Source organism: Emydura macquarii, unplaced genomic scaffold, assembly GCF_026122565.2.
Source record: "Emydura macquarii macquarii isolate MOO-44397 ecotype Brisbane River unplaced genomic scaffold, CSIRO-AGI_Emac_v2 contig_1045, whole genome shotgun sequence".
NCBI classification, from domain to species: domain Eukaryota; kingdom Metazoa; phylum Chordata; order Testudines; family Chelidae; genus Emydura; species Emydura macquarii.
This window is the reverse complement of record NW_027131182.1, coordinates 10,602,182-10,626,114: the sequence shown is the minus strand read 5'-3', so window position 1 is coordinate 10,626,114 and position 23,933 is coordinate 10,602,182. Positions and strand designations below refer to the sequence as shown.

Below are 23,933 nucleotides of genomic sequence, written 5' to 3'. Positions count from 1 at the left end.
AAATAGCTTGGCATTCTCAGAGTCCAGTGGTTGATACAGAGAAACAACGGTCTCCCTACGATTGAACATTTAAAGGGACTCTGTCAACTTCAACCAGGTCTTGTAAACACATTTCCTTTCCTATGTTACTAAACATACACTAGGTACTACAAATGAAAGATCCTTTAAAATCTAATGTACCTGTCTTTGCTGATGCTTTTTCTTTACTTGTTGCATATCTCCTGGCTTGGACAATGAAGTATCAAAGAAACCAGTTTCTTTTTCAGGTGCTGCAATGGTTGGATTGCAATGTTTATTGATTTAAACAGTGTTTTTTATTGGAATTTAAAAGCACTGTAGAGACATTTCTATTGGTCCTGGCCATTGGTTTTATAAAGCTTTGCTTTCACAATATGTATATTTTCCTCCATTTAAGTGGACAACATCCCCTTTGAATATAAAGCTCTTTCCCTTTTATTCCAGACGCCTACTTGAAGAAATGTAATAAAAATGTACTTCACTAGCTTTATGAACAACAATGTACAACATTTCATTGAACCAGAAAACATTCACATGCACAGCTGTTGACAGTTTACTCATCCCGTGTATGTAAGAAAGAGGAACCAAGAGCTCAATAGAGGGTTGATCCTGCACCACTCAGGCTAATGGGAGTTTTTCTTTCATTTGAGTTGGGAGCAGGCTCAATTCCTAAGAATGGGTTGATTCCCTAAATGTAATGTATTTCCCCGCTGTTCCCCGCCCTCTCCCCCCCCCCCCCCGGGTCCTGTTGTTAATGTCAAGGCTTGGACTTAAGTGTAGCCTCACTGCTTGCATTTAACCTGCAAGCTTTCCAGTATGGTGCTGAAGCAGTACCTAAGAAAGTATTTTAGCACAGGAAAAAATAGACTGGATAAATTCATCCAAAACTTTTACAAGTTTATCATCTCATCAAGGGCTACAATATTGTCTCCCATCTACAGTGCAATACCACTTGCCACATATTGCTCTCAATCCCTGTGTGCTTCAAATGTTCATTATATATAATATCAAGAGCCCTTTTTATATTCATTGTGGGAATATATTCAAATATTATATATTTGTGTATCTTTTATTTTCTCCTACAGAGGTTCCTTGTAATTTTAAATTGGTTACTTTTTCCTGTGTAGTGGGGAAAATGTAGGCAATCTTATTAAAAATGTGTTATTTGTTTCCCGCCACTTGCTTCCAAAAATATACTCTTATTAGTTAAGGTTAGCTGGAGATTTTACAAAAAATTACAGCACTATTTAAGTATTTAGTGCATCAATCCTGGCTGTTGAGCAGTTCAGAAAGATTTGAATGTCAGGGATGGGTTTATGGGGGGACGAAAGATATTGTGTCCAGTCTATTTTTGTTAGCATTATGTACATTGCTATGTTGCTTTGAACAAAGGTAGAGAGTAGTAGCAAAAATGCACACAGATGAAGCCTCACTTTCAGACCCTCCCATCAAAGTAATCGAAGTTCAAGACTCCAGCCAGACGACTGCTTTCACACCAACTGTCCCCATCTCTGTGTCTCAATCCCTCTCCAAACATAGAAAAAGCCCCTTTAAGGTTATCGGTTAGTCACAAACTCCCAACCAGGTTCAATCAAGTACAAACACACATCATGGCAGCATCAATCTGATGTTGCCTGGCTTATCAGAAAGGACACTTTGTTTTAATTTAATATAGGTGAAAGGAACTTCTGCCTTTGAGACCAGGAACTAAGAATTATATAAGTTCCCCATAAACCTCAGATCCTAAATTTTCAAAGGTGATCCCTGCTTTTAGGTCCTTTTTGCTTTTCTACGATGTTTAAGGAAGATCTAAAAGGCTTTTTTAGAAATAAATAAATAAATAAATAAAAGGCTGCTGGGACAGATTGTTTCCCTACTTGTTTTTTTCCATTAAAAAGTCAGGTCCTCTCTAGCATGGAAGATTTTATGAGATTGAAAGTTGGGCAACTAAAGCCCTCATTGATTGTGGGACACCTGCAACTGACTATGGGACTCTAAATGGGTGCAGGACTGTGTCTGCATGTAGTTAATTGCAGGATCTGTGCCTGAAAGATAAGAGTTGAATCAGGGTGTTGGCATTGTCTACATGCAAAAGTTGTACTGCTTTAACCATACTACTATAATTAAAGTGGTACAACAACCCATGAGTGGATGCAGCCAGAATGGAGTAAATGAGAATCCAGCCCACAATGTGAGGTAGTCTGTGATCTTTAAGGACCAAATCCTGCTTCCTTGGGCCTTGTCTACCTGTCAGACACCATATCAGAGAACTTGGTTACAATAATCAATCATATCCCTTAGCCCACTTACAAACATGGGCCCTGATCCCCCAAGGAGAACCATGCAGACTGACTCCTGCATCACATGGAGCCTCACTGACACAAGGGGTGCATTTGCACTGTTCTCTTTACAAAATAGGGGCCATGGGATGCAGCACAACTCTCAGTGACTCCAGTGGGCATCTTTAGTGGGAGCTGCATCCAATTTGCAGTGCAGAAAACTTCATCTTCATCCTTCCAAGGTCTCCTTGCTGAGGGGAGCCCTCCTCACCTGTGAGCTTCCCCACGGAAGGGCGGAGTCAGCTGCTGCCACAGCACTGCTGCCTCCCTCACAGGGCCTCAAGAGCAGGACAGTCATGAGGTGAGTACTGGGCTCTGCACAAACGGGGGAGGGGGAGTAGGCAGGGATCAGGTGGCCCCTCTGTGGGCATGGGAATAGAGAAGATGTACCTCATCTCCTGATCATCCTCATAGAGCTTACCCAGAAAATCAAATACAGCTTCCGTCAAAGGAGCTACGCTACTAAGAACCAAGGACTGGGGGTGGAGGAATCTGCCATGTGTCTGTCACCACCTGTGGATCTCTGGGCCTCTTCCAAGGTGGGAGGAGTACCCTGCAGCTAAACTTCACTGGTCTTTCTACCCATTGGAGCAACTGGGCCGGAGCTCTGCAAAGGGAACCTTGGAGATACCCCTCCCAGTGTTACTCTACCCCTGAATGGGGCCATCCACTCTCGGACTGTGAGGCAATTTTGTTATAACTGGCTTCCCTGATGTGATTCTATTCACAGCATAAACAGAGCATCTCACACTTGAGCAGTTGGAGATTTCCTACCAGTAAGGCATGCAGGACTTGGCCCTAAATGACTTTTTTTTTTTTTTAAAGATGTATTATGTGAATCTTAGATATATAGACTGCAGAGCTGGGTGATACATAAAGCCCTCTAGACCTACCACATTATTCTTTCATTATATCTATTGCTATTGTAACAGCGAGCACTTCTAGGCCTCAGTCAGAGTTGAAGAGCCCATTATGCCAGGCACCCTCATACTGTAACCTTTGATTTAGATATTCTCATTCATATGTTTATATGCAAAATTTAAAAATAATATAAACCCAAGGTTTGATCCTTGATTTGGTTGCAGTAATTTATTTAATTCAGTCTAAGAACCTTGAGTGACTCAATGAGTGATTAAATTCAAAATATTATATGATAAAACTAAAGCGAGCATGCCTAAAAATTACAGTATAACAGCCTAACTCTACATTTATACTCACATTGCTAAAGTGAAATGACACCATGGGTTGGATCAATCTCTTGATGAAGGAATGGAGGTTGAGGTCCTTTCTTTAAACTGTGGCTGAAGCTGTATGAAGTGCTCTAAAAATTGGGAGCTACCCTATTTATAATAAATTACAATAAGCTAATTAATAATTTTACCTTTTAACCATATCTGTTCTCCCACTACCGTAGTTAATTTTATGTATCCCCAGACCCAAAGATCTTCTACTTCTTTATTGGCTATCGATAACACACATCATTCCAATTTTCACTTGTGTCAGTGCAAGTTCTGCAATTCCCAACTTTCCAAAACATCCAACAATTCCCCTACAACATTTGCTAAAATCAGTTAATGTAAAAACATGTTTACTACAAGACCCAAGGTTATGCCTTGAGTCACTTGTATTAATATCGCTTATTCGCTCCTGCTAACAAACTTAACTTTACCCAATGTGAAGCCTATACATTAAGCCCAAAGCCCTGCTCCCTATTTGCATTTCAACACATTTTCAGTTAACATAAGCAAACATTACCCGCATAGCCTACAACACACATGAGACATCATGAAAAGATAGTCCCTGCCCCAAAGAACTTTAGAATTACATAGACTATTCCTTTGTCAGAGCTGTTGTGTTTGAATTGAAGGTCCTCTTCCAGTACCGCCATTGTAATAACTATATAATGTATACATTAAAAAATTAAAGGATCAGAAAAATATTTTATTTTAAATATATATATATATATATATATATATATATATATAATTTTTTTCTGAAGAATTGTTTATGTTGAACCTGAACCAGCTCACAGTGAAATTAATACCAAAAATTCCACTAATTGCAAGGGACGGAAATGAGCCTTTTTCCTTAGCACATCGTTACTCTCAATAAATACAGTATAAATACAGTATAAATACATTTTATATACAAGTAAATACACACATATATGTATATAGAATTCTATGTAGCTTTGGGGGTTGTAAATTTGGTATATTTAAGTGGTAGTTGTAATGCAATAATGTCTGAAATTGATTTTTTCCAACCGTACACTGTACTTGTGATTAAGAGGTGGGAACTGTTCTAGTGATAGATGCCTGGAGGGGTTTGATTCATCCTCAAGTTCTTTTTAATTCCTTACAAATGGATTAATTCATTTAATGCCAACGTTGTGCAATATTTGCATGTGAAAACCAGGGTGTTTGAAAACTGGGACTTACGTGTGTGGGTGTATATAAGGGTGTGGTTGTAAAAAGAAATAAGAACAGGTTGAACCAACTCAAACTATTTCCATCAAATTAGCCCTACTTATAATGCAAATTGGGCCCTGGTCATGCATAGGTTGACAGATGTGTCAGTATGGGCCTTATTTGTGTTTCCTATGTAATATTAAAGGGGGGAGAGGGGTGACAATGGACTTATGCCCTTTTTAAAGATGCTTGGTTTGGTTTTTGTTTTTTCAAAATAAAAAAACAAATCTGCTTATTTTTTAAATTATGAAGATGATTCTTGTCTGGCCTAGAAAGCTCTATGAAGACTACATAACTAGCAAGATTATAACATCTCAGAGTGAAAGCTGATTAAGACCCCAAATTCTCACCCACATGCTTTGCTTTACTACTACAAGTGGTCTTCTTGCGGTCAATGGACTATTCATGGTAGTAAAAATTAAGCATATGCATAAGTGTGGGCAGGATCAGGGCCTAAATGTGATTTTTCTTTCTTTCTTTCTTTGGGCAGAAAGTTTCCTTTCACTCTTACAAAAAAACAAAAACCTAGGTTTTTGCTTTTTTATCTTCTTTGACATATTTACATTGTATTCACAGCTACTGGCCAACAGATTCCTGAGTGTTCAATCAAGCCATTTAGTTTTAATTCAAAATCACCTTAGGAAAAAAAGTGCTCCCAATGCCTGTGATCATGGGATCATAGACATTAGCAATTAGAAAGATCTGTAGATCCATGTAACTAAGCTCACCCTCACCTAATATAGGATAGTTCCATGTGGTATATTTTCTAGGTCTTTAAACCTACTGTGATGCAATTAGAGCTGCTCTGTAATAATTTATTAATACTGTACGGAGACATGGTTATATGTAGATTGTATGAATATATTGGTTTAATTTAATAGGGGACTGTCAGGAAAGGAAAGATTGGCTAAAGATAAGTCACTTCTCAGCAAACACTTAAGGGTTGTTAAGGGAAAATGCCAGAGCCATTGGATCTAAGGATTCTGGCTCAATCTCCTGCTGAGCCTACAGGCTGATTTTATCCAGAAGGGCCAAAGCCCAAGAGTGCAGAAGAACAAAAGAACTCCAGCTGTTTAAAAGGAGAGTCTCTCTCAAGGGAGGGAGGAGCTGTTCTGGGAAACTGGACTGAGACACAGGATGGAACTTACTGAGGTGTCAGAAGAAGTTAGGCCTGCCTAGGTTGCCCTACGGGGATAGTAAGCTTCAGGTAAGATAGACATGTCTGTCGACTGTTTAGATTTTTAAACCCTTTTTCTCTAAATGCTTTGATCCTATTGAAAAACAAAACGTTTTTAGTTTAAGCAGGCTACCTAGCCACTGGATTCACACCTGGTCACAAACTCCTGATGGGAAGAACTGCAGGTGCCACACCCAGTCAGACCTGTGGGGTAAGAATGGTGGATCTATAGAGGACTGTAATCCAGGGCCTTGTCTAAGAGTGGAGAAATTGTGAAATTCCAGCCCAGGAGTGGCAAAGACATGAAGCTGGGCACCTGGAAGATGCATTCGGAGAGGGCAGAGGTACAGCTAGCCCTGTAACTGTCACACCCATCTTGTCGTATCTCTTGGCAATGATTGATTCGAAAGTGAACTGCAAAAGATTCCTAACACTGGATTTGTTATAATATAGTTCTCCCCTAACCCATGTACAAGCATGGGACCTTCCTCCCTTCCCCCCAAAAGGTTTCTTTTTTTTAATTCTTTTTCATCTTAGAAAATATCAGGAATGTCAAGTTTGGTCTTCCCTGCTTTTTCTGAATGACTTCTGGGACATCTCAAAGGTGTGTATAGTGAGTGCTCACATCTTAGCTGAAGGGGTAAGGATAAGCTTTAAAGACACCCTTTCTCCAAAGAGTTGTTTAGACATCAGAGTTGAATGTTTTCTCAACTTTTCCCAGTCTGCTTGAAAATACCTTCTCCCCCCATTTGCTTGAATTTGCCTTTTGTGATGTCATCATTTAACCAGTCACTATAGAGTTTTCAGAGCTTAATTACTTATGTAACAAACAAACAAACAAACAGATTTATGTTAAACTAAAAAGTTTGTCTGCTTTTCTACATCATAAAGAAACAAAAAAGGGTCCCAAGCACAATTTCAACCGACCTATAAACCTGATACTACCTCCAACCCTTTGTATACTTTTGCAGATTAAAATACCTGACTAAAAATATCACAGTAAACAAATCTAAAGCATTTGACCTTTGAATTAAAACGTGACAGGAACATTCTGAAAATCTTATTGAAAGCATCTGGTCGGTTCAAGCAGCTAATTCGTCAGTAGATAGAGGATCAGCATTTTCACAGTTTAAAGGGTACAATCAGAATCACCAAACAAGTGATTAAAGAGATTCCATAAAAATTAAGGATTGATTGAAGCCAATAGCTTTAGAGAGTAGTTACAGAAGTCACTACTGGAAAAGCCTTTTTGCTGTACAGGGTGCCCCCATTATTATGTGTGTCTTTTTTAATGTATGTGTGAGCTGTGTAGCCTTCATGCTTGCAGGGATATGGGGGCGTGGTGGGGCAGTTATACAAGAACTTCAGAGCAAGTGGGTGCTGGCACAAAGCTGGGCTGATATTAACAAGACTGGCGTGAACTGAAATGCCTTTTGAACGGAGTCAGATTATTTTATGCACCATTTTTAAAGACAAGCCAAGGACTTCAAACAAAAACACACTGAAACGTGGGTGACTAATATTCGGTGCCTGGGTCTATGGGGCTTGATTTTCACTGGCAGCGTGGGGCGTGCACAAAGGGGGGGGGGGGAAGCAGGGGCACACCTCCCCCCGCAATAATCGGAAGGGGGACAGAACTTCTCCGGGGCCGGGGGAGGGAGAGTGAGCTCCTCACGGGTTTAGGGCTTCCCGGGGCCGCAGGGGATACAGAATGTGTGCGCCTCCAAATCCTTTACACGCCCGTGCTGGAACCCGTACGTGTTCAACTTCTTTGCAAATCAAATCAATGATGTGAGACAAGTTGCAAAAATTGCACGTGCAAGAGCTGGAACTTTGCGGAAAGATACATGGTATCTAAAAACAGGTCCGTATGCTAAACAGGTCCCGAAACTTGGGGCCTGAAATGCACACGCATTGCACTTTCCGGAGCAATGGGGGGAGATCGGTGTCCATTCGGCCTTGGGTTTGCACACCTCTGACAGCAGCAGCGAGAAGCGAATGAAAAGCAGCGGGATTGGGATTGAATAGTAAGTAAATCCTTCCTGTCATCTGACCTACTGTCTGTCACGGAGAACAGATGACCCTTTGCTCTGCTAGTTAAAGGGCTCTCCTTCTCAGAAATTAGCCTGCCGCGTTCCTCAACAGCATTTACAAAGCTAGACACGTAAATACGGTGCGGAGGAGTTGACGGGGTAATTGTTTTAGTGCACCAGTCAGATACTGAATACGGTATTGAAAAGGTGTAATTCTGCACCCTGCTTCCATTGCCTTCAATGAGAGCGTGAAATGGGTGCCAGTCTTCGAAGAATCAGTCTCCAATTGGCTCCGGGGAACCTAGCAGTTTCTCACCTGTAAAACTGACTAACATCCTTAACAATAATAACCGCTACCTCGTACATAGCACCTTTCCGCTGTAGATTTCAACGTGCCCTACAAAGGAGGGAAGCAGCAATAATAGCCCCATTTTACAGATGGGGAAATTGAGGCAAAGAAGAGACGTGACTCGGCCCAGGTCCCTCAGCAGGCGGAGCTATGAACAGAACTGGTTTTACACGTAGACAATGCTCAGCCGTTCCGCCCGTGTAAACAGCCGCACAATTCACAGCGGATACACTCAGCTGGTGGCAACACTGGACGGCAGCACAGACCCGTTCAAAGCCTGTCTTGATGCGGCTGATCTCCAATAATGCTCCCATTAATGCAGCCACGTCGGTGCGAGCGCAAAAATGAGAGGGAATCCGCAGTGTAGACCAAATTTCTGCCCCTTCACCTGGGCACCGCAGGTCTCTGAGTTTTGCTGAGGTAGCCCCTTGGCGTGTGGGCCTCAGGGTATTCCTCCTCACTGAAACTCATCCTCTTGCCCGGGGGTTTCGAGGCTGCTGCCTGGGTCCCTCACTTCTGCCTGTGGTTTGTTTCAGAGAATGCGGACTCTTATTTCGCAGGGATGGTGAAGCTATGCCTAGGAGCCTCGGCTAGGCAGCACCGCCTGCCCAGAGAGCGGGCAGAGCCCCAGTGAAATGCAGCCTTACGTTCGTCTGTGACACTCCACAATGTCCTTGGTGCTACACAAGCCGCAGAATGAGAGCGGCCCCGCCTCGAAGCGTTTCGCCTCTGGTAGGTGGTTCGCTGTGTGTCGGTGTTAGCGGCGTGTTCTGTTACGTGCCTTGTAGCCTAATGTCAATGCGCTGCAGCTCACTCTGAATGCTGCGGTAGTGGGGGCAGGCGGGGGCTTTTAGAAATAAACTTGGAGTTTAAGGGATTTAGAGTCCGCCGAGAACCCCAACCAAAATTGTTATCGGACTGAGTATGTATTAGTCCGCTGGGCACCAGGCGTGTTCTTACAGCTTTGCGTTTACACGGCGCCGTCCAGCCCAAGATCTGAACCCCCTTTGCGAACATTGGTTCACGCGCACTGCCTGTTCGGGGCCAGCTATGATCACCCCCGTTTTACCGGTGTGGAGAAGGGAGCGGGGGCAAATCCAAACCTATTCAGAAGCAGACACTCCTTGTGAGTGCTTCGCAGGGGATGCCCTCTGTGAGGCCCCTGGAGTCTGAGCACCTGCAGGTCCCACCGACTTCACAGAGCAGCGGGTGGGTGCCCACCACTGCTGACACGCTGAGACCCCCAAAACCGCCTTACTAACCGGGGGCCACTTTTGAAAGCGTTCCCCTCAGTGGCTTTCCTTCTAAAAGCAGCCTGAAGCAAAGCCAGGAATAGCAGGCAGGCCCCTGCTCCGCGCTCCCATTACACCACCAAGAATTAGTACATTAGGATCGTTCTCAAAGGACTTTCGCTAGCCGTTCTCTCTCCCGAGCCTACTTCTCGCAGGCAGGCGGGGGGGTCACAGTGGGGGCGGGGAGGGGGCGTCTCTCCGGGAAGACAGCAGATTAGCCGGGGTCTGTCACATGGGAGTTGCTGCCGGGCCTCTACCTGGGATTTGCATTCTTACAGCTAATAGGATCGCTCCAGCTCAGGGCCGTCATCCCATCAAGATAAACGTCTCTGGTGCCCACTTTTGAGCAATCTGAATTCAATTAGGCTAATTGGAAAACAAGTCAAGAAGGATTGCATTAATATAGCTTTGTTGCCTGAAACTCCCAGCTCCACCCTCTCGGGAGACAGCGGTGAGTGTGGTGGGCCCAGGCCTCCAGTTCTTAACGTTACCCACCTGGATTAGTCACCGCGCAGAGAAGTGACCCCGGGTGATTTATTCTTCAACACTGATATTGGGGTAACACCGAGACACTTGAACCAGATCGGGCTGAATTGTGCTGGACAGGCACAGACATAGAGCTGATGTCAGTCTTTTATACTGCCACCGGTATTAAAGCACAAGAGACACCTAACCCTTTAAGGGTCATTGTTAATGGTGCATGTCTGGTTCATCTACCCTGGGCTGAACAACTACAATCAACTTTCCAAGCGGATGTGAACAAAAACATGTCTTTTTCGAGAAAGAAACATAGGCCTAAGGGAACCAGTAAGATAAGATAAGGGCACCAGGTCCCCAATGAAGTGCAAGTTGTTTTCAAAAAGAGCTTCTTAAGGTGCAAATAACATGAACGGTAACAAGACAAACCTCATCTACATTTTATAACAGGCCGTTGGAGGAACAAACACAGACTATGAACATTGCAACAGGGATGCTGGCACCATGCATGGTGCCGAGAGCCATTGAACCAAACGGCAAACCCTGCATACCATGGAAACCACTTCACCCCTAGCTCCAGCCCCATCACAGGCCAAGAGGACCCAGCCTGGTACTGCCTTGGGTAGTTTTGTCTCTCTGTTTAGACTTCGCTGCCCATCCAGAGAGCCATGTTTTACCCTTCAAGGCGGCGTTCCCAGTGCCTTGTTTCGTGCGCCTATATTAGTCAGTCGTGTGACACGAATACAACTATGTGTTCACGGTTTAAATGTGGGTGTGGGACGGGGAAAGGCAACGCTCATTTGATCTAGAAAAATAAGGCCAGGGGAAGAGGAAGTAGGAGTCTGTGGCTCTGCGTCAGTCCTGCCATGTAAGTCCGTGCATATGTCTGGGTGGCTCTGCTAGGGGTAAGCCACGGCTACTCTGCTGCATCGGGCGTGCTGCGGAAGCTAGTCTATAAACCAACTGCGCTTTCCAAAGACTGGTTTTGTCACAGGTTTTTTTTCATGACCTGCAACACTAAAAGTGACAACTGGTGTGAAGCATCTTACTGAGCCCAAACCACTGCTGCGCGCGGCGCAGGAGCCGGGCCCAGCTCACAGAGCCAAGGAACTGCCCGGCTATTTGAGTCAGATGATGGGTATTTTCAGCTCTTAAACCAGCCCCCTGGTTGTCGGGTCCAAGCTGAAATCGGCTTTGCTGAGCTCCAGCCTAGCCTAGGCTCCGTGTCTGAGATGGCGCACGAGTGTGAGATGGGCGTCGGCGGTGTGCAGCGGATTTACCTAGGGCGATAGCAGCGAAGCAAGACGGTCAACCCCTGCCCCTGCCTCCTGCGGCTAACCTGAACTCTGCGAGTCTCCGTCTGGGTGGGGGAGGGGGGAGCACAGCAAGACAAACCTGTGATGCTGTCTGTACAGTCACCGCTCGTTCCCCTCTTTGAGGGGAGCTGGCCGCTGCGCCCCCCCCGCTTAGATAGCCATCCAGTTGGCAGGAGTTAGCCGCGGAGTGTGTGGGAAAGGATGTCTGGCCGGTATTTAAACTAGAGGATGGCACTTCGGGGTTAAAAACGAATGTGGGGCTCCCTCGGAAAGAGCCTCAGCCATGGGCTGGGCCATTAGCCTGCCGTGTCCCCGAGCAGCGGAGGAGGGCTGTGCTCTGTGCTTTGGAGAGCTGGGCCCCGCCTGCTTCCTTTGCCCTGGCTCCAGCCCGGCCAGACACGAGCCCAGCTGCAGGACTGCGGTTTGTAGGTTGCTGCCCGGATGCCCTCTCCCGTGTGTGCCTTGATTTCCCGGGCGGGAGCTGGCCGGGACTTTGGCATTTCGTGTCGTGCTTTTGACGGCAGCCGGCAGAGGGATTCCTGCCCCGGGCCCGGGGTTTCTGGAGAGCCGGGCGCGTTTGGGGCGGGTGTGAGCGCCGCACACATCCCGCTCCCAATGGGAAGCAATTAGGGGCATTGCACCGTCCATTCGGCGTCACTAATCGAGTCCTTGGGCCGTACCCACGTCGCTCAGCGCAGCACAAGGGTCCCGGGCGGCTTGCTTTGAGAGCCCTGCCAGGCCCCACAACGGGACGGACTCGCTTCTTATTCTGCGCGCAAAAGCCAGCCGAACCTTCCCTTTTCCCGTCGCGGGCTCGTGCCCCGTTGCCGATGGCTGCCGAGCCTTTGCCGCCTTCCCCCAGTACACGGGCGCTGCAGGCTGACCTCGCCTGGAGCCGCGGGGCAGAGCCGGGCCGTATCTTTGGCCGAACAAGGCCAGACGCCCCTTGGCAGCGTGCGGCAAACTCAGGCCGACGCTGCGGATCGCTGGTGAGGAGCGAGTCCACGGCTTGGGTTCCTGTTGAGGAAGGTTACACAAAACGCATCCTCAAGCAGGGGCAAAAGACACGTGCCAAGGGACAATTACCTAGCGAGCTAACGTCCCTCCTTCCTGCGGAGCAGGAACCAACTCCGCCACTGCCTGCCCTGCACGATGGGCAGGTGTTGGCTAGAACACTGATGTGACTGTGGCGGCCGGTACTTGCCGAGCCAGCAAAGATGTGTGAGACTTTGTCAGCGGGTCCCCTGGCCGCAGGGAGTTTAGCTGCAATGTTTTCAGTCCCTTTCTTTGCTGCAGGGGCCGCTCAGTGGCCCCCCGGGTCTGATTATCCAGCACGAACCGCTCCAGCTCGACGCAGGAGGTCTGGCCGATCACTGCGGCTGTCCTGCGGGCGAGGAGCCAGGCAGGCAGGCAGTCCTTCCAGCCAGTCCGCATCGCAGCGTGAACCTCCTGTGTGTGATACTCAGGGTATCCTAGACCTGACGCAGACAGCCCGGGAGAGCAGTACCTGTGCTCGCCGCACACACCCCTCTGCCTTTGACCTCAGCGGTGAAACCGAATTTTTATTTTAAAATTACATTGCCCAGATTCTGAGAGCAAAATGTCAGTCACCGACCAAGAATGCCGCCTGGCCATGACTTGCTGAGTGTGACCGGGAATGCAGGGAAAGGGGCTGAGTCGCACTGGAGTGTGTCACCTGCCCTGTTGCGCTTGGACCAATACACATGACAGGCGCAAACGACCCCAGGCAGGCTGTGCTGGGACTGCTGGGCCGGCCAGCCCAGAGTGTCTCTCAAGCCCCCCTAAGTGCTGCTGAAGAAGTTAGCTGGTCTATGGGCGGTGCAGCTAGGGCCCGTGCGGAATGGCCGGCCAGCTCTCCTTGCAAAGAAGGAGGTCCTTCTCCTCCTTGACTGACCCCCCGGAGGAAGACACCCGTCGTCCCGCACGCAGTGTCACCGGATACAATCTATGGGACACCCCTGGGGGCGGCGAAAGCCTGTCTACCGAGTCTCCCCTTCCCTCCCCCAGGCCTGCACTGGCGTCGGGGCATGAAGTCAGCCCCGCTGGGTTTATTCACTCCAATGATCAATGACGGGAACGGCCCTGGGCCAAAGCGGCGGGAGGAAAACCGACAGGAGGGAGCTGATGTGGCGAGGCGTCCAGAGGACAACGCCCCTGCTCGTGACACCCGGAACGAAGCGGGGGGGGGGGCGTTTACATGAGAAGATGTGCGAGACTGGGGTGGGTCCGCGCCCCTGTTCTCGAGGGTCCCAGTAGTGCTTTCAGGCAGTGTTTAATCTGCGCCAGGGCTTAGCAGGCGCACCTCTGGGCGTGCCCTCAGGGATGCCAGGACAGTCCTGGCGTGAGTCGGCACCGCTCTCGCTGCACACGAAGCCCCGTTTTGATGCCGGGAACATTGGGGGGTTTCGATGCGCTTCCCTCTCCGAACCGGCAATGGCGGGTTCACTGTGAGAAAAGCGGGCCGCAGACCGCTCGGCCTTGCGTGTCCCTTCCCCACACACCCTGGCAAACCTAGCCCCAATCTGCAGGAGCAGGGCGGGCAGGACCAGAGTATTTGTTTTAATAGCGGAATAGAAAACGACGCTCGGCGTATTTGTGGCGTTACGAATTGAGCGAAAGCCAATCCGCCCCGCAAAGCAGAGCGCCGTTCTTGGGAGCAATGACGGCGTTTTACCCAGGCCATTAAATAAGCACTAGTCACACACGGGGCACAACGTTAGTATTAGCTGGGAATCAGGACAGACAGACAACCCACAACGCAACGTGAGCAGGCGCTAGGACGAACGATGCCCTGATGAGTTCTTTTTAAAAATGCAACGATTGTTGACAAAGCGAAACAAAGCTACAGAAGTAGACGCCTGCCCAAATTAAACTGAGGGCAGCTGCGTGGTGTGGAGCCGTGCGAGGGCAACCCCGTGCTTCAGCTGGCGAGGAAAAGGGCACGTCACTGCGTGGGACTGGGGCTGGGTCGCTGCGTGTCTGCCCGTGTTTGGTGACTGGCTTTGATCGACTGACTCCACTTTTTAAAAGCCCAACCGGTTTTCTAACTTGGCCGTCCCCGAATTCGGGTCGGATCCAAGCCCGGCCCAGCGCACCCAGGATTTCGGAGTTACTCATAACTGGGGGATAATTGTTCCTCTTTCGAGCCTCTGGCTAACTCCAGCTTCCGAAGCGCTCCACCCGCGAGGCTGGGGCTGAATTCCTAGGGCGGCCCCTGCTCTCTGGCAGCGTGGGACTCGGGGAGGAGCCGACCGGCCCCACGCACTCAGGTGGACACAGTCTCCCCAGCGGGACAAAGGCCCCGTCTTCAGTGGCGGAGCGCACAGCGGGCGCAGCTGTCCACTGCCCGAAGAAGGGCGCTTTAAAACCCTCCGGCGCGCTCAGCCTGAGCCACTCGGCGCGGAGAGGTCACCGGGGACTGACCGAGCCTCGGCTCCTCAAGGGCAAGCAGCCAGGCCCCGAGAAGGCGGCCACAGGCTCTGCCACCCAGCCCAGCTTAAGGAGCCGGCAGTGCGCGCAGGGACCCGTCTGCAGCCTGCCCGGGCTCTGACATCAGGGCCGCAGGAGGGGGGGTGGCTCGTTTCCTCCCCCCCCCCCCGCCCCGCAGGAACTCCGCATTGGGTCCCAGGGGCTTCGCCTTGGAGTCCTCTCCTGGCCGCCCAGCCCCGCTCGCAGGGACAGCCGGCGCCCGCATGGCCCGAGCCGGCAGCGAGTGAGCGACGAGGCCGAGGGACCAGCCGGGGCCGGGGGTCTCCATGCACCTGCCCGGCTCCCCTCTGACCATGACGGACGGGAGCTTCTCTCTCTCGGCCCACCTGGGCAGGAGCCCCGGCGGCCCCGCGTCCCGCCTGCACAGCATCGAAGCCATCCTGGGCTTCCCCAAGGAGGACGGGCTGCTGGGCGCCTTCCAGCCCGCCGGGAGCCCGAGGGCCGTGAAGGAGGCGGACAAGCGGAGCCCCCGGACCTGCTTCCCCAAAATGCCCGGGGAGCCGCTGGCGGAGCAGGAGAGCGGGGCCGAGGAGTACGAAGGTGAGCGGGGGAGCCGGGCGCGGGGGCTGGCCGGGGTGCGGATGGGATGGGATGGGGGGGACCCGGCTAGGGTTGACGCGGAGCGGATCGGCCCCGGGAGGGACTGGCGCTTAGCGGGCCGGGAGCGCAGGGCACGTGTGTCCCCGGCCGCGCCTGACGGTCTCTCTCCCGCTGCCCCAGAGCCCGGCGGCCCCCAGCCCCCGCGGGAGCGGCTGAGCCCGCAGCTGCCCGACGCCAAGCTGCCGGACGAGGAGCAGCCCAAGAAGAAGCACCGGCGGAACCGCACCACCTTCACCACCTACCAGCTGCACGAGCTGGAGCGCGCCTTCGAGAAGTCGCACTACCCGGACGTCTACAGCCGCGAGGAGCTGGCCGGCAAGGTCAACCTGCCCGAAGTGCGGGTGCAGGTGAGCCAGCCCCGCCGCCCGCCTCCAGCTGGGGGCCGCTCCGCCTTCCCTCCTTCGCAGGCCGGGCTCTCCCCACCCTGCCCTGGGCCGGGGGATCGCTCCCCAGCCCCGCTTCGCCTTGCGCGCCCGGGCCTTGCGCGGGAAGCGATTTTCTTCATCGCGCCTTTTTGCAGCGCAATCCGGCTCATTTTGCTCCCCGGACGGACCCGTCTCCCCCAAATCTCCCTTTCGCAGCGAGCCACGGAAACGTCCCGTCCTCCAGCGCCCCTCCGCCCCCGGCTCTCCAGCCTGCCGCTTTACCTTCATTCCCACCGCGCCAGCGTTCTCGTTTGGAAGCAGTCCGGCCCTAATTGAGGCTGAATTCGCTTTAATCCGCGGCTCATTAAAATGTTTGGAAAGCCTTTAATATTCACTAGTCATCTGTGAAAAATCCGGGAGTGGGGCCAGACGGTGTGGGCTTTAAAGCGGCTGCCTGCAAGGAAAGTTGGTGCTAATGTCAGCCCATCCAGCGGGTTGAGGGCATTATTCGATTGGGGAGCGCGGGCCAAAAATGGCCTGGACGCGTTTTCTGTTTAAAAACATCAAGCTCGATTTCACCCGGGGCGCTGCGGCCTGGGCCCCCGCTGGAAAGGGTGCCGCTAACACCCTGGCCGCCGCCTCCCAGGAGCACCGCTCACAATGTGCGCTGATCGCAAAGCCCACCGAGGTCAGGGGAAAGGCTCCCATTAACTTCCGTGGGCTTTGGATCGGGCCCGCACACAGTGCGTGAAAAACCAGGCTGATTTTCAGTCCGGGAACCGGCTGAACGATTGTTGTGCCGTGTGGTTCTTAGTGCCTGGGCGAACTTATTGGGGATAACGCCACCTAACAACGCTGCGGCCGGTGATTATTTTCGGCACTAAGGCACCAATATTCCGCTAAGGCCACACCCACACACTAAGACCAGGCAGGTTATCCCGGGAGACCCCCAGGAATAACTCGAATTGCCGACCCCAACCAGAGAAAAGGGGAAGAAATGAGAGATTGGCGCGGGTGGGTTTGATCTCCCAGGCGCTTCCACCTCTTGCCTTCTTCAGCCCTGTTCGTCTCCTCAAAGGAGCCTTCGGCTAGATCCTTCTGGCTTCAGAAAGGGTCTCCCCCAGCCAGAAACCCGCCTGTTCCCCCCAAGATAGATCGTGACAGTCGGCGAAAAGCAAGTCTGTGCCTCCTTTGTATTCCGGCTAGGCCGCATCTTTGGGCTCCGGATGCAATTCAAACCCACCCGTTTCCCGCAAGCGAATTTGAAAAGAGGTCGGTTTAAAAGGCACCATTTCAGACCGAGGCCTAGTGGGGGGGGGGGTTTGTGGGGGGGTTTAATAAGACTCCGCTGGAATGAATTCAATAGTCCAGCGTCCCGTGAGTTTTGCTTGCCGGTGTCCCAGTTAGCCGGGCGGCTGTGGGCCTTCTCCGCGAAGGCCAGGAGCATAAGGGGCACCGCTTGTTGTTATCCTAGTATTGTGTTATTTGCTGGTGATATTGGAATTGACAGGGGGAACGTGAGACTCCCCTTCAGCCCCCCCCCCCGCCCCCCTTTTCGATGCTAATCCCCAACTCTGTTTGTAGGTGTGGTTCCAGAACAGGCGAGCCAAATGGAGAAGGCAAGAGAAACTGGAGGTCACGTCAATGAAGTTGCAGGACTCCCCTATTCTCTCTTTCAGCCGCTCCCCCCAGCCCTCCGTCATGGGCACCATCAGCAGCAATTTACAGCTGGAGTCGTGGCTCACCCCGCCGATGGCTAGCAGCACCCCTCTGCAGACTCTGCCCGGCTTCGTGGCTTCCCCCCAAAGCACCCCTCCACCTTTTCTGAACTCGCCGCCACCCATGAGCCATCCCTTACAACCACTGGGGACACTGGGCCCACCACCGCCCTACCAGTGCGGGACCAATTTTGTGGACAAATTCCCTTTGGAAGAGGCAGATCCTAGGAACACCAGCATAGCTGCGTTAAGGATGAAAGCCAAGGAGCATATTCAGTCCTTCGGGAAACCGTGGCAGACGATCTGAACGGACACGCAGCCAACCCAAACGGTGCATGGCTGATACCTTTGGAAAGAGCGCTCACCCCCAGGAAACGAGCCCCAGCTGATAGATCTTTCCTCTGCAATAGGCATGTACAAAAGATCAGCTTCCTAGCACGAGCTGCTCGCCTCCCCCATTTGGAAGGAAGCACTACAGAAATGCGTTTCTCATGTAGGTCCCCTTAGCCTCCCGCCCCTGAAGTTGCTTTGTTTGTATTTCTGTGTCCCTTTTCTAACCCAGTGCACAGTAGGCTTTGGGTCTGGTTTAAAGAGCTAATAATTTGGTATCACTTCTTGGCTGGACACGTAGTTACATTAAAAACGAAAGTAGGGGCAGAGAAATGTGTAGAGTTAGAGGTTTTTGTAACATTAAAGAAGGACGATTTTAAGACCATGCATTGTACGTGTCGATTCCGTATGGATCTCTGCTAAACGCCAGCAGGAACGAGTGCGTCCTTTTTGCTTCTCTCATTTTTTGGTACATAGTCTAAATGTATGGGCTCGTTGAACCGGCGGGGCGGGCACAGCTGTGCGCGATGTTACTAGATGGAAGGGGCAATCGGGGGGTCCCGGGCTAGATCGGGGCATCCCGACACGGAGAAGCACGGTATGAAACTGTTCTTGTTTTCTACAAACGGAGAGGCAAATACCGAGCGCTGTTAACCAGATAACACCCAGTTAGCTGCGTTCCTGATCCGATTCCAGTGCAGAGCGAGCTGCCTGTGGCTGTCGATATGCAGGTATTTGTGTGACAGCCAAGCAGGTTAAAACAGCTGTAAGTAATAGACCAGGCTCGTGTTTACATTCGCATTTTCCTTCCCCCCCCTCCCCCCCCGATTTGTCTGTTTCAGTCAAACTCATTTTGCAAATATTTTGGCCTTGTGTTTAATAAAATGACCCGGGCTTCGTGAGGGGGCGGGAAAGTAAAGAAGGCCCAGGGGCCTGCAGGTTGTGACCCAGACGTTTAGAAGGCCGCGACTATACAGCGTCTCGCTCCCTCCAAGCTGCATCCGCATCTCTCTCCAGCTGGTAACGTGAATAAAAGTCACTGCGCTGTGGGACCCGGACTGGAAATGCGGCCTGTGATCCAACGAGCAACCCGAGCTTTTTAGAGCGTGCTCCAGTTCTGCCGCAGAGGAGGGATCAAAAGTAAGTCGTCCCCAGCCTGTTGTCGCTACTTTCCAGGCTGGCCACCCCTGCCCCAGCTTAACCTGCCGCTACCTAGGCCGTGGGAATCAGAAGTAATTTAAACAAACAAAAACAAGGGCTCCATTCTGCAAGCGGCTCCAAACCTACTGCCTGCTTATAACGTTGTCTGTGAGTAGCCCCAGTGATTTCAATGCGGCTACTCGTGTGCTTAAATTTAGGCAGATGGGTAAGTGGTTTTAGCCCAGCACCTTGCAGCCTCCAGCCCTAACTGAGGGCTTGTTTGTGTTTTTATACCAGGGGACCTACCTCCATGTTGCTGGGTCAAAGTAATCTGCAAGTGCGAACATCCTGCAAACCGTGACTTGTACCAGTGGAGCTACGCTGGTGCAGACAGTCCGAGAAGGCAATCCGGCTCAGTGAGTTCAGCCCCTCCAACCCAGGGACCTAAATCCGGAAGGATCCTTTCCTAATCCACCCCAGAAGAACTAGTCATGACATTCAGCACGGTGAAGCTGGGACTTCGTTTTCCTATAACAGGGGCCGGGAATTTGGGGTTTAAATGTGGGCATTTAGTGAATTTGGAGTTAAGAAATATCAGAAGCTTGAGCATAAGTTTCTCTGGAACAATCAGAAAAAAAAACCCCTCACCCAGCCCCTAAGGATCCTCTTACCTACCTGCTCAGTAGTAGGATCTAGCATTAAATGAGAGGATCCCCGGAACAAGGAATCTCCAGATACCTGCCAAAAACATTCAGACAAGAATGCAGAAAGCGATTCACGCAGCCAGAGTAATTTCTATAGCTGGGTTACATGCTAGTATTTCCAAACGAATGGTTAGCTGTGAGCTTTCCCATGGAGAAGAACCCAGCTAGTACCACACGGAGCAATGATTCGGCATTAAACCATTTCTTTCTTAAATCCGGAGAACGAAAGGTGTGTTACCGCTGAATGAGTAGAGCCTCATGTTCAAACGAAACCATGAAAATAAATTCAGCTGTCTGTCTGTCTGTCTAACTTTTTTGTTAAAATATTTCCAGTTTTAATGTGTTAGCTAAATGTTAAATCCACAGCCCTGTTTTACTTCTCCAGTTTGATGTGCAGTCAGGATGACTACATTGAGGTTCTTTTCTGAAGTTAAAAATGTAGTATTGGTGTCATTTTGAAAAGCCATGAAAACATTGGTGTGTACACACACACACACACACACACACACACACACACACACCTTTTCTCAATTCCCCCCCTTTTAGAATTCCTTCCGGGGGGCCTGATGCAAAGTCCTTGAAAGCAATGGAAAGATTCCCATTGACTTCAGTGACTTTTGGATCAGGCCCTGTCCATGTGATTCACTCTAGGAAAACTAACCAACCTCTATTTCAGTTCGGGGATGGACATGCCATCACTCGGATCTCTTCTGTAAGAGGGGTCAGAACTCCCCCCAGGCTCCCCCGCACCCTGATATGGCGCCTGGGCGTACAGTCGGAGCACAGGCCCTGGAGCCAGGAATTCCCACGTGCTGGCTCCAGCTATCACACACGCTCCCTTTGTGACTTTGGACAAACCGTTTAGCTCCTCGGTGACTCAGGTGCCCCATCACTACATGAGCCCTCACCCCTGCCTGCCAGCCTCCCGGAGGTGCGGTGAGGCTTACTTCGCGACTGTTTACACTGAGGTTTGAAGAGGTACCATGCTGCAAATCTTCGCATGCTATGGCTCAGCCAATGGGTCAGCTTCTCGGCTGGGGCACCCTTTCCACATGCTCCGGAATGCAAGTGTGTGGTAGTGACCTGCTGGGAGATCCGCTGGGGAGCCCCGGCTGGGCGGGGGGGGGGGCGGCTTACAGCTCTCCTGTGACCCTCCGAGAGCTTGTGCCTGAAACCAGAGGGAGCCGGGCGGCGGGCGAGGCGAAGGCAGCAGACGCGCCGAGGAGAAGCCTGGTATTCGGGTGAGAGGCGCGGCTCTCTGGAGAATAAGGGACAGAGGCGCAAGCGAGACCATTTGAAAACCGCTTCGCGCAGGCCCCATCCCTCTGCTCCGCAGTCACTTCGAAGGGGAGTTCAGGTTCAGCGCCCCCCCTTGCAAAGAGCCCGAAGTTTCCGCAGGGAAGCCAAGACTTTCCTCTCCCGCCTGTGTATCGCTGGTGGGTTCGTTTTGTTTAACAGCCGCCGCCGAGCAGCACAAGCCGCCCTGTCCTGTGGGAACTGCGGATCGAGCCCGATTCCCACCCGGCCCCGGCCGGCGAAGGGCAGGAAAGCGCCAACTAACCGGCCCGGCGAGGGGCTGGAGCCCCTTTATTTCACTCCGGGGCCAGGCCAAAAGGGAGTCGACGGGAAAGCAAAGAAACGCGGTGCTCAACAATCCGCAGCCCGCCGAGCCGGTTTGGTCCTTGGGACGAGGCCTGGGGCGGGTTCCCGTTAAACGGAGGCGCTGCTCGGCTTCACGAGCTACAAACAGGGGAAGCCCGAAGGTCTGTGCCGCCAGCGCACGGCCCCCATGTCTCCCCTGCCGCGGGCCGGCTGGGGCGCGCTGAGCTCGCAGGGAGCAGCCCGGCCTGCCCGGGGGCAATTCGAATGACACAAGTGCGCCCAGCCCCCGCCCTTGGCCGAGCTGCAGAAATTCAGACCACAGCGTTTTTAATTTTCCATTATCTCTGTTACCACATTTAATGGGGCTGAGAACCTTCTCAAGAACACACCCCTTCTTTTTGCTGGGCGCAGGGTGCTTTACACACTCTGGAAATTGTGGCAATTAACGTTTCTCATTAGGGGGAAGAGAAGGCCTCACAAGCCCCCGCATTGTGTCCCGGGGATGGTTCAATAAAGACTGGGAGACCTCCTCTTTCAACATTTCCCACTCGTTGGGGCCAGACAAAGCCTGGCTTCTAATTATATGTTCACAATCTGTGCGTGTCTTTAAGGGTCCTGTCAGAGACAAGCATGGCCTCTTTGTTCAGCTTCACTTCAGGGAGCTTTTTAACCTTAGACAGCAATTTCTAAACATCCCTTACCAACAACGTGTCCCCTTTGCAGACCTGAGAGCTGCTTTTGCAAATAATAATGGGAATCGCTGTATTTTGAAAACAACCTCCCACCCCCCCTTCTTTTCCTTCTCCAGAGTAGAAGGACACACACTACTTTGGGGACTTGAAAACAAGCAGAGAGGTGGGAGGTAGGGACATTGAAAGCCAATTCACTTCCCCAAATCCTCTCTGATCACTTTGAGGATTGCACCTTCCAGCAAAATATGCGTCCATTTCCCCCACCCACCAACCCACACTGAATTCTACAACATTTATAAATATTGGGCCTAAATCGGTTCCCTGACTTCAAGAGGCCATTATGTTTTAATTCCATTCTCAGTCACATTGGGGTAAAGCTGGAGTAACTCCATCAATGTCAATAGGATTACACCATCTTCACAGAGCTGTAACTGAGGGCAGTTTGCCCCTTGGCCTTCAGTAACAACAGCACTTCCTTCTTTCATGGCCAAGCAAAGTAGTTTGTAAGATTCTAATAAATAAACCTAAATAAAACACTGGCTACAGGTGGCCAAGGAAAGGCTGCTGTTTATAGCTTCACTCGTGCCTCTTTAAGTCCCAATTCTACAAATTCATAGTTACCTTTACAAAAGCAGGGATTTTTTTTTCCCCCTCTGCAATAGGGAAGCAGCTTTTTTTCCTTTGGCTGGCATGAATGCCCGTTAGTATATATGCAATATCCTCTTCATTAGAAATGCAATGAGACCTTTAAATGTATTTGTAAAGTGCCCAGCATTCTTTGGGCGCTAACAATAAAGCAGAAAACAATGACAACAATACTAATGAATGGCTACTACCACTACTGCACTTCATGCATCTGTAATGGTAATCAGCATCATCTGGCAACAATTGAATAAAGGAGCTGATCCTGACAACACTAGTGCACCCGAGTAACTATTTGCATTACGCCCTAAATTTGATGGTTGCCTGACTACTGCTATGACTGTTCTTGCTAATGATTAATAAGTAACTTGCTGAAATTTTAATGAGAAATGACAAACATACACATACACACACCATTTTAAAAAAAATCTAGCTCTATTAAGCTCTGATCCAAAGGCTTCTGGTATGGCAGATTACAGAAATACTTTAATGAGTTTTGGATCAGGCCCTTAATAAGTGGTAATGGTGGTCCTTGGTCAACATTATTGTTGTTATCATTAGAACCCAAAGTGTATATAACAGTGTCTAACACTAAACATATATACAAACACACACACACACACATATATATACATACACATATATTGTAACAAATAGTTTGTAAAACTATATTTTTATGTGTGTGTGAGAGAGAGACACACAGAGGGAGCGTGTGCAGGGGCGGGGGGGTCTGTACAGGTGTGTAGATAATGTGACTCTAGCAGACCAGGTGCCAGCTCATGCCAAAGTCCCCATGTCTCCACTGAACAGAGACAAATATATAGCTGAATCCAGTCCGACTCACCTGTAGATTAGTGCTGCTAAAATAGGTAGAATTATAAGACTGTGTTTAGACTTTCTGGAATGCTTGCTGCCGGCATTAATCTCATGCATAACATCTGTATCCCATATTATCAGGTAATATATGAGTGTCTACATCATAAGTCTCCATCACTGTGTAAATCACCAGACAGGAGAGACACATAAACTAGGGTGAAATACTGGTCTCCAACACAAGGTGTTATTTCCTGCCTAAAAAGAAGGCCCACAGTCACCAGGTGAACTAGAGTGAAACATTAAAGAGAAGAAAAGACTTTGCTGTTTCTTCTTCCTGTCCTCCCC

General features: G+C 50.2%; 1 protein-coding gene and 1 long non-coding RNA gene across 3 annotated transcripts; one reads left to right on the top strand and one right to left on the bottom strand.

The window, feature by feature from the left end:
- The first annotated feature begins 15,245 nt into the window (after positions 1 to 15,245).
- Positions 15,246 to 18,724, top strand: RAX (retina and anterior neural fold homeobox). 2 transcript variants are annotated; one of them, XM_067545659.1, is made up of 3 exons: positions 15,246 to 15,481; positions 15,650 to 15,926; positions 17,529 to 18,724. In XM_067545659.1, exons 1-3 carry the CDS (start codon positions 15,246 to 15,248, stop codon positions 17,967 to 17,969), a joined length of 954 nt encoding a protein of 317 aa, XP_067401760.1. In that variant the 3' UTR covers positions 17,970 to 18,724. The 2 variants fall into 2 exon arrangements, with proteins under 2 accessions (XP_067401760.1, XP_067401759.1); XM_067545658.1 differs by having other exon boundaries at positions 15,246 to 15,519; positions 15,700 to 15,926.
- Positions 18,725 to 18,762: 38 nt separating this feature from the next.
- Positions 18,763 to 22,835, bottom strand: LOC137151289 (uncharacterized). The gene is made up of 3 exons (XR_010919234.1): positions 22,752 to 22,835; positions 19,808 to 19,870; positions 18,763 to 19,109 (listed from the first exon to the last, which is right to left on the bottom strand). It is a non-coding gene; the product is annotated as an uncharacterized lncRNA (long non-coding RNA).
- Between the last annotated feature and the right edge of the window lie 1,098 nt (positions 22,836 to 23,933).